Consider the following 14,567-nt stretch of genomic DNA (forward strand, 5'->3'; position numbering starts at 1 on the left):
GTTATGGGAATGATAGAAGAGGAGAGAATAGAAACAGTCAGAGAGATGGAATGAGAAGAATGCGAGGGAGTGCTGGAACCAGGGATAGAGTGATGCCAGGACAGCAGGTAGGTAGGGGGACACAGAGAGAAAGGGTTTGGGGGGGGGGGAGTGAGTGAGTGAGGGATGCAGGTAAGCAATCAAGGAACAGAACAGTAAGAGGTGTGATATATGGAGACAGTGATCCGTGATGTGCAAGATAGGAAGCCAGGCATGTGTGTTTGCCTGGAGGAACAATAAAAACTGTGGTTATGGCAATTAAGTGAGATGAAAGGGTGGATGAGATGATTGTGATGGTGGGCACAAATGACTTGAGAGGCAGTGTAAATCGGGTGACAAGAGATCTGGGATTCATGCTTGAGGTTGTACAAAAGAAAACACAGAAAGATAGTGTGTGTGTGTGTGTGGGTGTTACCCAGATATCATAATAACAAGCTCAGCAGAAGAGCAGTAATAATGAATAGCATAATAGCCAGAATGTCTCAGAAGAGAGGATTGGAATATGTGTATGCTTGGAGGGCGTTTGAGGACAGAAAGGAACTGTATGCGAGAGACTGCTTGTATTTGAATGAGGAAGGACATAGGCATCTGGAGAGATTGCTGTTTTCTGAACGAGTCAGTGTGTCCATGGTTTCGAAAGCATATGGTGTGAGGTAGAGGTTGGCAAGACAGGATATTTAGTGTCTTGCCATACAGAAGGTGGGGGAGCAGGAGATGTTTAGGCAGTTGAGCTTGGCAAGTGCAAGAAGAATGATTGTTATGGAAGATTTTAATTACAGCAGTATAAGCTGGGAAGAGGAAGCTGCATGTAATAATAAAGGAATGGAATTTCTAGAATTCTTGAAGGACAAATGTCTTAGGCAACAAGTAATAGAGGGAACAAGAGGTTCAAGAGTTTTGAATTTGGTCACAGCATCAGAAGAGCTGATAATAACTGAGATGACTCCTCCACCAGTTGAAGAGAGTGACCATGTGGTTTTGACATGGAAGATGAATAGACATGCAGGAGTATCAAAGAAAAAGGAATGTATGTGGAATTATAAGGCCAGTGATCAGGGGCGGCTCATGCATAGGCACTGCAGAACTGCAGCACCACAATTTTTCTCGATATATAAATATATTTATTAATTTATTTATATTTGCTTGTAATATTTAATTTTATCATCAACAATCCTATACAATTCTCTTATTTTGTATAAAAAATAATAAAAATCCATCTTGCAGCACTTAGGAGGGCGAAAGACGCTAGTAGCACTGTATTTACCACAGTATCATATTGCTACATGCGCAAGCATATGCACGTCATAGTGAGATGTGAGCTATTAGTGTAATGCAGCACTGTCCGTCGTGCAGTTCCACTATTGTTTATATGCAGTTTGCGCTAGTAGTAGAATGTTCGTAGTGCTTATCGTTTTCACTCCATCTCTTTAAATATTTGGACATTACAATTAAAGACATAACATTTGTTATAGTTTTTATTTTAGAACATTATTGGGGTTATGATAATGGATTTTATTTTTAAGCAATTTTGAATTATACTAAACTGTATAATTTTATCAATAATAAACAATAATTTTCCATGAAACAAAACAAGAAGAATACATTTTATTTTTAAGAATTATACCAAACTGTATAATTTTATTGATAATAAACAATATTTTTTCATGTTTAATTTTTTTTTTTTTTAATTTTTACCATAATTTTGATATTTTATCCAAACACATACACTGTACTTATAGTGTGTATGTATATTTCGAAAGTTGCAGCACCCCCACGATTTCAAGCCACAAGTCGCCACTGCCGGTGATTATAATAGTTTTAGATATCAACTTGGGACAGTTCCATGGGGGGGGGGGGTAGAATTGGAAGGCCAGGATATCATCAGTGCTTGGGAAATTGTGATGGAATATTTGTTAGCAGCAATAGTAAGCTGTTTTCTGTGTAAAGTATTCTGTATTCCAAGTAAAAAAGTGGACAAAATTTGGTGTCAAGTGGATGACAAACAATATCAAACAGGAACTGTAGGTGAAAAGGAGGTTATGGAAGGGATAAGGAGAAGGGTGGAGAGCAGATGCATGAAGAATATAAGACTCGGGCCACGAGAGTGACTAGTATGGTAAGGAAGGCGAAACTGGAATATGAGAAGAGATTGGTACTAAGAACCACAGAAAATCCTAGAGAATTTTTTAGCTATGTGGCCAGTAGGAGAAGAAATGATTGTGGAAGAATGAACTGTGGGATAAAAATGGGAACAGAGTGACTGATGAAGAGGACATAGTGGAATTGTTCAATAAACACTTTATTGGAGTATTTCATCCTGGAGAAGTAAGTTTGAATACTAGAGGAATAGGGCAGGTCTGAGATTTAGAGATGCAAGAGGAAAGTGTGTTCCAAATATTGAGTACCCTGGATGTCAGTAAAGCAGTGAGACTGAATGGTATTTCACCATGGGTTTTGAGAGAATGTGCTAAAGAACTGACAGCTCCATTGACCTGGCTTTTCAATGTCTGGCTATGGAAAAGGTACCCAAGGAATGGAAGGAAGGTAAGATAGTGCCATTGCAAAAGGGGGTAGCAGACTGGATGTGTCTAACTATAGGCCAGTTTGTGTTTCATCAGTAGTTGTCAAGATCTTGGGGAAATTGGTGAGGGACTATATACAGTGTTGGACAGATGAAGGTAATGTTATCTGTGAGTCAACATGGATTTGTTAAGGGGCACTCTTACTTTAGTAATATGATTGCCTTTTATAATAAAGTGACAAGAGCAGTTGATGAGGGGAAAGACATATACTGCCATTTTTTTGAATTTTGCAAAGGCATTTGACAGGGTGCCACACGATAAGCTGATACTTATGTTCTAGCACATGGGCTTAGATGTCAGGTTAGTCAAATGGATTCAGGATTGGTTGTCTGATATGTATCAGAGAGTTGTGTATGGTGGGGGGGGATATCAATGTAGGTTTCAAGTGGATCCCACAGGGCTCAGTACTGGGACCTGTATCGTTTAACCTTTATATCAATGACACTGTCAGTGGATTGCAGGGGGGGGGGGATATCCAGTTGTTTGCAGATGATGATGTAAAACTGGGAAGGGTTATTAGTAATAGTGCAGATGTGGCAGCTCTGCAAGATGATTTTAATAAAATAGATAGACGGGCAATTAATGCTGCAAAATGTAAACGTCTTGAAATTTGGGATACATCGATGGTAGGCTGCATACTCGATTGCAGGAGCTGTACTGGAGGAAGTGGGGAGGGGGGGAGACAAGAGATCTGGAGGTGATAATTGATAAAAACTGAAATTCAGGGAACACATTGCAAAGGTGGTAAAGGTAACCCAGAGGATTGCTGCAAAACTGAGAAGGATGCTGACCTGCAGAGATAAAAGAGTTATCGTTCCATTGTATAAGACCCTGATCAGACCACATTTAGACTATTATTCTCAAATTTGGTCCCCAGGATTTGAAGGGAATAAATTAACTGTGGAAAGGGTACAGAGGCAGATAACAAAGATGGTTTCAGGACTGTACAATGTTAGTTATGAGGATCAGCTGATGGAATGTGGACTGCAGAGTTTGGTAGATAGAAGAAGGAGAGGTGAAATGATTGAGACTTTTAAACTGTTGAGAGGTAGTTACAGGGTTGAAACTGAGGAGTTCTTTCGCTTGGTGAAACAATAGGAAGGAGAGATGGCAAGGGACCATCCCTGGAAGTTACAAAAGGAAGCTGTGAGCAAGAGGGTGAGGAGTGGTTTCTTTGCATGGAGGGTGGTTGAACCATGGAATGCATTGCCTGATAGATTAGTGAGAGCAAGAATGGTCAATGAGTTTAAGGAGTGGTATGATAGACTGTTTCCTACGAAGGACCTCCCACGATGTCTTTTGACTGCATGGAAGCCTGAATAATAATAATAATCTGCTGCTGATTCTAAGAAAAGTCTTTCAAGTTTATACTGGCTGGAATGAAGCATAGTTTTTCCTATTTTATTCTATGCAAGGCATCCAATGTATGGTCAACTAGACCTGATTGAAGTTAAGGCAGCAGATGTATTTCTTGTGTTCGTCTAGGCAAATGTTGCATATCTCCCAGTTTGACCATTAGATAATTTACAAGAACATAGAGCACAAAAAATACATCTGCAGCATAACTATTGTCAGTCAGATCTAGCTGACCACGCCTTAGATACCTTGCGCAGAATCAAATGGGGGGAAAACTATGCTTCATTCCAGCAAATATAAAATTTTAAAAATTTTCTTAAAATCAGCAGTCGATTTTAAAAAAAAAATCTAATCTTAATAAATACATTGTGTTAAACTTCAAAAGATTTGGGAAACTAATTCTTAGACATCCCACCCAACAGCACCCAGAGATGGTGTCCCTCATATGGCTTTAGGCTTTTAGTCTCTATTACTATTATGCCCTCTATGGAGTCAGTAGACTCATCATGAAAGTTTCATTCAATTGATGATATATCTATCATACTGAATCTTAAAATCCTTAATACTCCCTTGCATTAAGAACATATTCCAGTAATGCATTCCACTCACTGACAATTCTCCATATAAAACATCTACTCCTCATGCCCCTCTTCACCACACACATAACTTCCAGGGATGGCCTCTGGTTCTTTCTATCTCACCTTTGACTCTTTTTTGCAATTCTCTCTGGATTAATCCGATAAAATCCCCTCACTAACATAAACATCTTTATCATATAACCTCTTTTCCTCCTATCCACCAAACTCTGCAATCCACATTTCATCAATCCCTCTCTCTCTCTCTCTCCATAGCCAACATTCTTGCCCTGATATTGCCTTAGTCACTCTTCTCTGGATCCTCTCCAATGTTTCCACATCACACTGAAAATCAAGTGAAGAAATCCAAGCACAATAGTCCAAATGTGATCTGAACAGTACTTTATGCAGTGGCACAACCACCTCCTTATCCCCACATGTTAGAGTACTTCTTATCATAGTGGCACTACAATATGCATTCTTTGCAATATGCTCTCTAAACTTCAGTCTACTGTCAACCTTCATTCCCAAATCGTTAATTCTCATCCATTTCCTACAGTACAGAATCAATATAGTATACACATCCTTATATTTCTGCACTCCAAAATGTAACACCTTGCACTTACTAATATTAAAACTAACCCCACTCCTTTTCCAAGTCAAAAGTCAATTCAAATCTTCCTGAAGGGAATTAACACTGCAGTGCTACTTATAATTCTAAAGAACTTTGCATCATCATCATCATCAAACAAATGATCCCCAGTCAGGTCACATGATATATCATTTACACACAAGTTAAATAGCAAGGGCCCAAAATCAGAACCCTGGAGTATACCACAGTTATCCTCCTTTTTTGAGATAGTGCTCCATCTCGCACAATGGTATCATTCAGAGAGCCAATCTCCAATCCATCTAATCAACCTACTATCTATTTCTATCCTCCGCAGCTTGTACACTAACTTGTGTGGTAATCTGTCAAACACTTTTGCAAAATCTAAGAATACCACTATATACGATTCTCCCTTATCTAACACTTTCATCACCTTATCATAAAGTGCAAGTAAATTATTAAAACAAGATGTACCCTGTGAAAATCCATGCTCACCATCATAAAGAATAGCATGTCCATCAACCCAAACTCAATAACTACTGTTGTAGTCAACACCTTGACTACAACAGCAGTTATACAGGCAGGTCTACAATTGGAAGCTTCTGTCCTGGACCCATGCTTGTGGAGTGGTACTATTTTGCCTTCTTTCCACTACTTAAATCAAATTAAATAACCAGGTCAAGGGCATAGCTAACTATTGTACATATTCCTTAATATTTGGTGACATGTCATCCATTCCCACAGCCTTATTAATATCTAACCCAATCAATGCCTGACAGACTGATTCTTTCACTTCCAATTCTCCTAATGCTTGCCTTCCTTCTATATATATATATTGCATGGCATCATTTACACCAATATGATATATGCTGATGAAGTGCTCATTCAATAATTCCACTATATCATTTGCAATGGCACTCTGCTGCCATGCTTTTTTTCTCCACTTATTGTTTATAGTATTTTTGTGTGTGTGCTTTTACAATTTTAAGATTGCATCCCTGATTATATGAATGAGACGAATTACAGGATCCAGTGAACTTGTGTTTAACTGTTTCTGCATGATGTATTCATTCCATTACATTATACATTCATTATTTAATCTTAGCATTAACTGAACAGTTAATGTTAAGTTACATGAAAGCAGTTATAACTGTGAGAGCTATATAACTCAAATCTAAAGTCCTTACTGGCATTTAAATTTACATTAATAATTAGTATGCAGACAGGTATTCAGTGTTTGTTTATCGGGGTGGGGGGGGGAGTAGGAACACTTCTTATAATACCACATTTCCACCCAAAAAAGTAATGGCTATTTTTAACATGATGCTCCATCTGTTATGTAATGTTAGATTGTCTCTAGCTTACATAACAGAGGCAACAGAGATAAATGCAATGATTAAGAGAACTAATTTCAAAAATAAAGAAGATTCTTCCTAAGGTCTCTTGATTAGACTATATTGACTAATGTGTTCCCATATATCATTTGGCTTCATAGGAATGAAGAAAAGGTTCAGAAGTGGATACCAGAATACCAGGTTTGTGGGACATTTGAGATAAAAAGGACATAATATAGAACAGATTTCAAAATTTAGTAATGAGATTTCTATACACAGCAAGTGGGAAGAGAATATGAGATAAACCCTGGAAGCTAAGTAAACATGATCAGTTAAGGTGAGATGTGTAAAGTAGGCTACATTTTGCAAAATCTAAGAATACCACTGTATACGATTCTCCCTTATCTAAAACTTTTATCACCTTATCATAAAGTGCAAATTAATTTGTATCGGAGAGTAGATTTTGGTTTATATTAAACTAAAGTTTTACTCAAACATGGTAGTTGTCTCCATAATTTTCCAAAATGTATTCTGATCACCGTGCAAGCCTAAAAGAAAGAATGTAAAGTAAGCTCTAATGCTGTGTGGGTTAAGCAGCTTTCCACAGTGAACCCATGGAGGCATACCAATATAACAAGTTGTTTTACCCCTTGGTATACTTATTTAGAAAAATAATGCAAACAAAGAGAACACATTCATCTCATCATGCATTAATTTCAGCATACTCCAAAAAACAACTCCTTCCCCACCACTGCCTCCTCTTTCCAAAATCCTGGTACTCTGTATATACTAGTGAAGATGCCTAATCAAAACCTCATACAATGGACACCATTCCCCTAATCTCAAATTCTTGTCATTATTGCAGCTATCTTCTGAGATACCTTCACAAACTTGACAACGTCAACTACGTGACCACTCATCTTCACGAATATATGCTGTGTATGTAATTTAACTCTAAAATTTATTCTTTATTTTAGCTTATATAATTTGCATTTAGCACAAATAGCCAAGATCGCATTATTTGTTTTTTATAACTGCCAAAAATATTAGTAAAAAATCGTCACCCAATGCAATCACTTACCTCAGCATTCTCTGCTAAAAACTGTTCTCCAATATCATAATTATAATGGGATAACAGGTATATCAAAAATTCACATCAATACTATGCCTGAATAAAAACCAAATAATGCAAAACAGAAACTGAAAACCAATACGATCTCAAAATAAATTTACCGTGCTTTCATCTGGAGCTTGAAACACATGACATTTAAAGGATTCCTCGGGTACATCCTTGGTTAAGTACGTAAAGCACGTGTGATCAAGACCAGTTTGTGCAAACTTGGAAATATTCTGAAGTTTATGTTCAAATATAAATCGACTATCTTCTGTAGCGACTGCTCTCAAACACTGTTCTCTCACCTCTAGATATATTGACTGACCATTGTTTAATCCCTGTCTTTTAGTTTCGGCAATTATCCAAGGAAGCATTGGAAGCGTATAACGCCGGTCCAATACGGCAGAGCCGAGATAAGTTACTTGGTGCGTCCGCTGAAAAGTTACGTGATTTATATTTACTTTCCGATGAATTACATCATGGTGGGAAGCACTGTGCTTTTCATTCATTGTTACTGTTAAATCGGACGGACTCTTTTCTACCGATAAAGTTTTCACACTGTTTTCGGTAGTGACAGCATCGCTAACTTTACATGCCGAGTTTGCCCACAACATTCCCCCATTCTGCAGGCTGACACCGTCGGCTGGAGGAGTTTTAGAACCGCTGGCATTGCATGGTTTTGCAATTAAATTGAAGGCTGCCATTAAGTAGCTGTAAAAATTTCAGAATAAAATCTAAGGCAGTATATGATTACAATATAATCCCCGCAAGTGATCACTCTGCAGCATTTAAGAAAACTAAGTGGGATCAATTCGTGTATCACACCAAAGAGGAGCACAGCAAACCATCTATTACATAAACACAATTCAAGGCATATATGAAATATTCTAATCTAGTCATACAGAGATGACACTTAAAACCTTTATTATAAATAAACTATCCTCCATGGAATTACCGAAACTCAAACAGCAAACTTAGAACGCAAGCAGCAAATGAAGCCGCACAACCACCGGCAATACCTTATCTTTCACTTTCGTTTAAGGTTCTGAGATTAGGGGAGAAAAAAAAAAAAAAAAACGCAACGTGCAGAGCGCGCGACCCCTACACAAAATAATACACGAAGCAGTTAAAACCAAATGACAATATCTTCAAATGTTTTATGTTTATGTTCGCATTAAGCTGTGAGATTTAAAAAAAAAAATGGAATGTGCAGAATACATACCTTTCCCTACGCACTGATATACTTTCATAAGAGATAAATTCTTGAAATATATAATTTTAGTTTTTTAGAGGTACTGCCTTACTACGTTGCTCTGGTATTATTATTATTATTACTTCGTAACATCCCCAGGGAGTCCAAGAACTTATCGAAGAAGGCACTCTACTTCACTAAATACACCTCACCCTCTCCACTACTACCATCAATGCCATCATGTTCTCATTAGATCAATTCTATGTCAGCAGTATACTGTATGTAAATTCAAAGCAAATGATGGATCAAAGAATTAGTATGAATTGCCTCAATTACAAAGATATAATCCAGGATGCCCTTTGAAAGAAAAGACCTAGGTACAGATCCCATATAGAACGGGAAATACTTATTATAATTTTTTAAGTGAATGTGAGAAGACGAAATATCCGGAAAGTCGGATTTTCCATCCCAAGTTTCTGGATATTTCATCCAGAGGTTCTTCATATATGTTTTGATAGGCGTACATACAGACAGAAATAACTGCTCTGCCGTGGATCAGTGACGTTTATATGAAGCCAGGTTAACTGACAGTAACAGATCATTGAGCCTAACACGATAAGTCAGCAGATGGATTAGTATAACATATTAAAGATATTTAGTTATAAGAGTTATAAATCTTTGTGACATGATATTTTTAGTGAAAGAATAAACCAGATCATATGAAAGTAACGTTAATTTTTTTCTTATATTTTGCTACTAATTTTAACTAGCATTATCAGAGTTTTCTATAGAAACCGTTAGGGGAAAAAAAGCACAAAACTGGATGAGGTAAGAGTACACCAGTGTAATGGCCGTAGGCGGAAAAACGTGAGGATCTCATAACACTTTACAATGAATACTATCGACAAAAAAATTTAGACCTTATTGAGCTTGATGACTTCCCATCTTCAAGACGGAGATCAAAATGTTCTTGTTCAGGTCAGAATGATACAGTATACTTCATTCGATTTCATAAATAAGCATGTAAATTTTAAGTACTCATCATCACTGACATTCACTCTCGAACATGGATGACATCTGGAAAGCTTATCTACCACTGATTTTCGAGATGTTAATTAAGTCATTGCATAATGTACGTGATTGTTTCACAGTTGTTAAAATTTGTTTCCAGAAAGTATTGATAGTCGAAGAACATTTACCCATTCGTGTTGATGCACTGTTCTTATTCTCTTCTCAGTCTCTGCATCTTCCTCTCTCTCTCTCTCTCTCTCTCTCTCTCTCTCTCTCTCTCTTTCTCTTCCTCCCTCCACTCTTTTCTCCATTTTAAATGATCTAGGGCAGTGTTTCTCAAACATCAGATATCTGTGTACCCCTTCTTAAATTTTCATTATTACCGAGTAAGCCCTTATCAAAATAATAATAAATAAATAAATAAAGTATATTTCATTGTAAATATCTATTTTATTTGAATTTATATGTTCATGAAAATTAAAAATATCATTTATTTTTAATAGAACAAAATTTGGAATAGGTTTCTCTTCAATTCCTGTCCATGAAAATCCACATTTCAAGTAATTTATATCACACTTAATGATTTTTCATCTTCTTCTTCCTAGTTGGTTCTCTAGAGATGTCAGCAATGATAGAAAATGGCAGAAATGCTAATTCTCTTCAACCGAATTCCATAATATCTGAAACGCATTCACTGTATATTTTTCAGTTTTAACATGTTCACGACGGGCATGGTGTCAAGCAAAACCATATGTCACCAAACAGCATATGGTTTTGAGTCTATAACAGCAGTTTCTGATGGAGGGGAGATGTGATTCATTAGTTAGTGCCGTTTTTATCCCAATTGTCTCTAATGCACTATTTGTTGAGAAATATATTACACAGACTGCAAATATCTCTGTGCCTTATTCAGTGATACAATAAAATGACTTTTTCTTGTGTCTTCAGTATAGCGATGCTGTTGGGAATGCGTGCTTTTGGGGAATTACGTGTAACTCGCCCCCACAGAGAGCGAGTTACTATCACCAGGACGTGAACGTCCTGGCGATAGTAACTCGCAATTTGAGTAGGAGAATTCATACATATATATAATTAATTGAGAAATATATATGTTTAAAATAATTCTTTTTTCTTAATAATGATTCAATTCGTTAATGACGCATATCCGAAAATTGCCACGTACCCACGGAATACCTTTCGCGTACCCCCGGGGGTACGTGTACCACACTTTGAGAAACACTGATCTAATCTAGAACAAGCGATTCCCAGTTCTTCATGAGTCGATGTTTCATTTCTACCTGAAGTTAAATTACATAAAAAATATGTATTAATCGTAATACCTGATATATCCAAAAACCATCACGCTGTTCTTATATATCGTAACCAATCTGCTACTGATTTCAGAGTAATTAAAATTTATGTCAATTGTACTCTGTTGTTAAATTTAATTTTTATATTTAATTATTGCTTTTTTTTTCTTAAATATTTTTTGCTTTGTAATTGGCATTAATGCAATTCTATATAGTTGCTGAATAATTTCTGATTTACTTGACTTATATTTAATATCTTTAGAAGAGATTTCATCCTCATAAGTTTCCATATGACAGAAGTCTTCAATCTTTCAGACAGTGCGGGCTGCATTAAAAATTTCAATGAAGCCCATGCGCCACTAAGCTATATTGCGGTATTTAGAATTGTAAGATGCTTTCCAGATTCTCAAGAAATGCTGTGCATTTGATACTTTACATAAAATCTATAAAAATATCAGCTTTAAGGGCACAGGTAGGAGTTGGGCTCATGATAAGTAAATACAATCAATACTTGAAACAAAGATAATTTAATGAAGAAAACATTCATTTTTACAATGTCAATGGGAAACCTGCCAATGCTTTTCCTTGAGCAGCTTGTCGATGTTGGCATCAATGTTGGAAGTCGCTATGCACAGATTATTATCGAAATGTTGGTCCGTAATCTGAGTTCTTGTCTTGGACTTCACATGATTCATTCCGGAAAACTGCTCACATAAGTATCTGCTTCCTAACAAACCGCACATCTTCAAAGAATGCCAGCGAAGATTAGGGAATGCTTCCTCATAAATGTAGTCTTTGTAAAATATAAGCAAGGGCACATGGAATAATTTTTCTCTCAAAGAAGTGTTGTTTTGGGGTTCAAGCAGATCCATTTCTGCTGAGCCTGTGATTTCGGCAGCATTGACACTGAATGGCATTGAAAATGAATCTAAAGAAGACTGTTGGTTATGAAAATCACTAAATCTCACTTCGCAACATGACTAATTTTGTAGCGTATTTATCAAGAGACGAACAGTTGGACTCAGTGAGAAGCTGAAAATGAGTTAAGTCTCTTTTTGCGATTTGTGCCTCCCAAAATTTGAGCTTGGCTACAAAAGCTTTGATGTGATCAAACAGAGTGTGCACCAGTTGATCTTCGGATTGTAGCCGAGTATTTAGATCATTCATATGCAACGAGATGTCGGTCACAAACGTAAAGTCTGTCATCCACTTCTTATCAATCAATTCTGCAATCGGATTTCCTTTGGTTTGCATGAACTTCTGTATTTTGCTTCTTAAGTCACAGACTCTTTTAAGAACCTTTCCTCTGCTCAACCAAAGCACATCACTCTAATAAACCACATCGACGTGATCCGTTTCGCACTCTTGGGTCAAAAACTCTTGGAATTGACGGTGATTCAATCCTCTTGCCCTAATGATGTTGACGACAGTCACAATACCTTTCATGAAATTCTCAAGTCCAATAGTTTTCGCGCAAAAATTCCCCTGGTGGATTAAACGGTGGTAATGGGCGAAATCTTTTCCTTTTAGTTCCAGTTCTTTCCGTAGCAGCGCAACAAACCCTTCGCTCTTTCCCACCATAATAAGGGCACCATCAGTTACCCCTCGCCCTTGAGGTTAAGCTGAGGTCGAAACGCTGGAGCGTTTTCTTGGCGGCTTCAAGAATATCAGTGCCTTTCGACGTACCCTTCATAAGTACAAGCGCTAGCAGTTCTTCTGTCACAGTGCATTGTTGATCAATGCCACGTACGGACAAAGATAGCCAGTTGTGCTGTATCCTTCACATCTGTGCTCTCATCTAAAGCAAGTGAATATGACGTAAATTCGGACGACCGTTTTTCTTAAAGCTTCAATGTCATTGGGAAGTTCTTCGACACGTCGTGCTACAGTTATTCGAGACAAACTCGGTTTTTTTAACGCTTCCTTATTATTTGGGCACAGAATTTCCCCAGCAGCGATGAGACACTCTTTCACAAACTCGCCGTCCAAGAAGGCTTTTAATTTTTTAGCAATTTTTTCAGCTATTACATGACTTGCTTTGACGCACGGTTCGCTTTCTTCCCTCTGCCCCTTAAACGTACTCTGCTAGCATTTTAAATCAATTTGGAGACGGTTCACTTTGTCCACACGAAGCCGCCCTTGACGATGATTGAAATTGGATACATGCGTTGTCTCATAATGTAGTTTTATATTGTATTCTTTTGATACTGACACTGACTCGCGACAAATTAAACACACTGGCTTATCGTCGATCGGCACAAAAAAGTACAAATTGGTCCGCTTTTCATTAAAAATCCTACAAGAATCACTTGATTTACGCTTTTTACTCGTAGACGCCATAGTAATGGAAGGTGAACCCCAAAAATATCCAAAATGGTCGTAACGGTTATTATCCACTGAATATGTCCCACACTAATGAAAAAAAAAAGTCTGGCAATATAAAACCACAACAGGCTATGGCTGACACGACGAACTTGCGTCGCTTATACACGAATATCACACTGTTAACGACTAAACTGTGGATAAGAACCTCTTGTATTTATATGAAAATAACGAAGTATCGAGAACCTTCGAGATGTATCTGGAAGACACCGCACTCGAACGAACTGCTGCTTCACTCATCTGAAGTATTAACCTACGACGTTAGTACCAGTACTTAAGTACTGCTGGCGCTGGTAGATGGCTGAAGAAGCATGTCTATTTAATATTTATTTTTATAGGATTTTATGTAAGGTATCAAATGCATAGCGTTTCTTGTGAATCTGGAAAGCATCTTACAATTCTAATTACAGTTCTAAATAGCTTAGTTACCCGCTGGCTTCATTGCAATTATTTTTTATTTAATCTCGTTTTAATGTTAAGTAGTTATTTTTTCAAAATGGTCGGCGGGCCATGGCAAAGAGCTCCGCGTGCCATGCGTTGAATACCCCTGCCATAGGGTATGAGTAGTGGTGAGGGGGAGGAATTCAAACACAGAGAATGAGGGAACACTAGAAATTCCAAATGGTGTCCATCCGTTTTAGTGACGAGTATATTAAATGCAAAATATGAATTGTAAGAAATCATGTATATCATATTTGAAACTCAGTGCGAGAGGAGTATATTCAAAGAAAACTGAAACAAATTAAAATTATTATTATTATTATTATTATTATTATTATTTTTATTATTATTATTATTATTATTATTATTATTATGAGAGACCTCCAGAGAGTCAGGAACTCATCAAAGAAGGTTATACTATTTGTACCAGCTGTCATACCTGTTCTTGAATTGATTTACACTTCTTTCACACACAGTATCTGACAGCAATCAATTCCAATTATGTGCTACTGTATGGGTGAAAAATCTAGTCCTGAATACCCTTCTTGGCAGCATTCATTCTCAACTTCCAAAGATGCCCTCGTGTCATTTCCACATCTTCCATAAAACGAAAATTTTCAT

At 37.2% G+C, this 14,567-nt stretch overlaps 1 protein-coding gene across 2 annotated transcripts in view; it reads right to left on the minus strand.

Annotated features, from left to right (window-relative positions):
- Positions 1-8,618, minus strand: part of LOC150104795 (TBC1 domain family member 1-like) — a 533,214-nt gene extending 524,596 nt beyond the window's left edge. For both annotated transcript variants that reach the window (XM_090395359.1, XM_090395357.1), the window contains exon 1: positions 7,730-8,618. In XM_090395359.1, the coding sequence (XP_090251485.1) occupies positions 7,730-8,314 (585 nt within the window). In that variant the 5' untranslated portion in view covers positions 8,315-8,618. The remainder of the gene's footprint in view (positions 1-7,729) is intronic.
- Positions 8,619-14,567: the final 5,949 nt, after the last annotated feature.

The sequence above is a fragment of the Typopeltis vanoorti genome, chromosome 7 (genome assembly GCF_054136105.1).
Source record: "Typopeltis vanoorti isolate ZY-2024b chromosome 7, IOZ_Tvanoo_1.0, whole genome shotgun sequence".
NCBI classification, from domain to species: domain Eukaryota; kingdom Metazoa; phylum Arthropoda; class Arachnida; order Uropygi; family Thelyphonidae; genus Typopeltis; species Typopeltis vanoorti.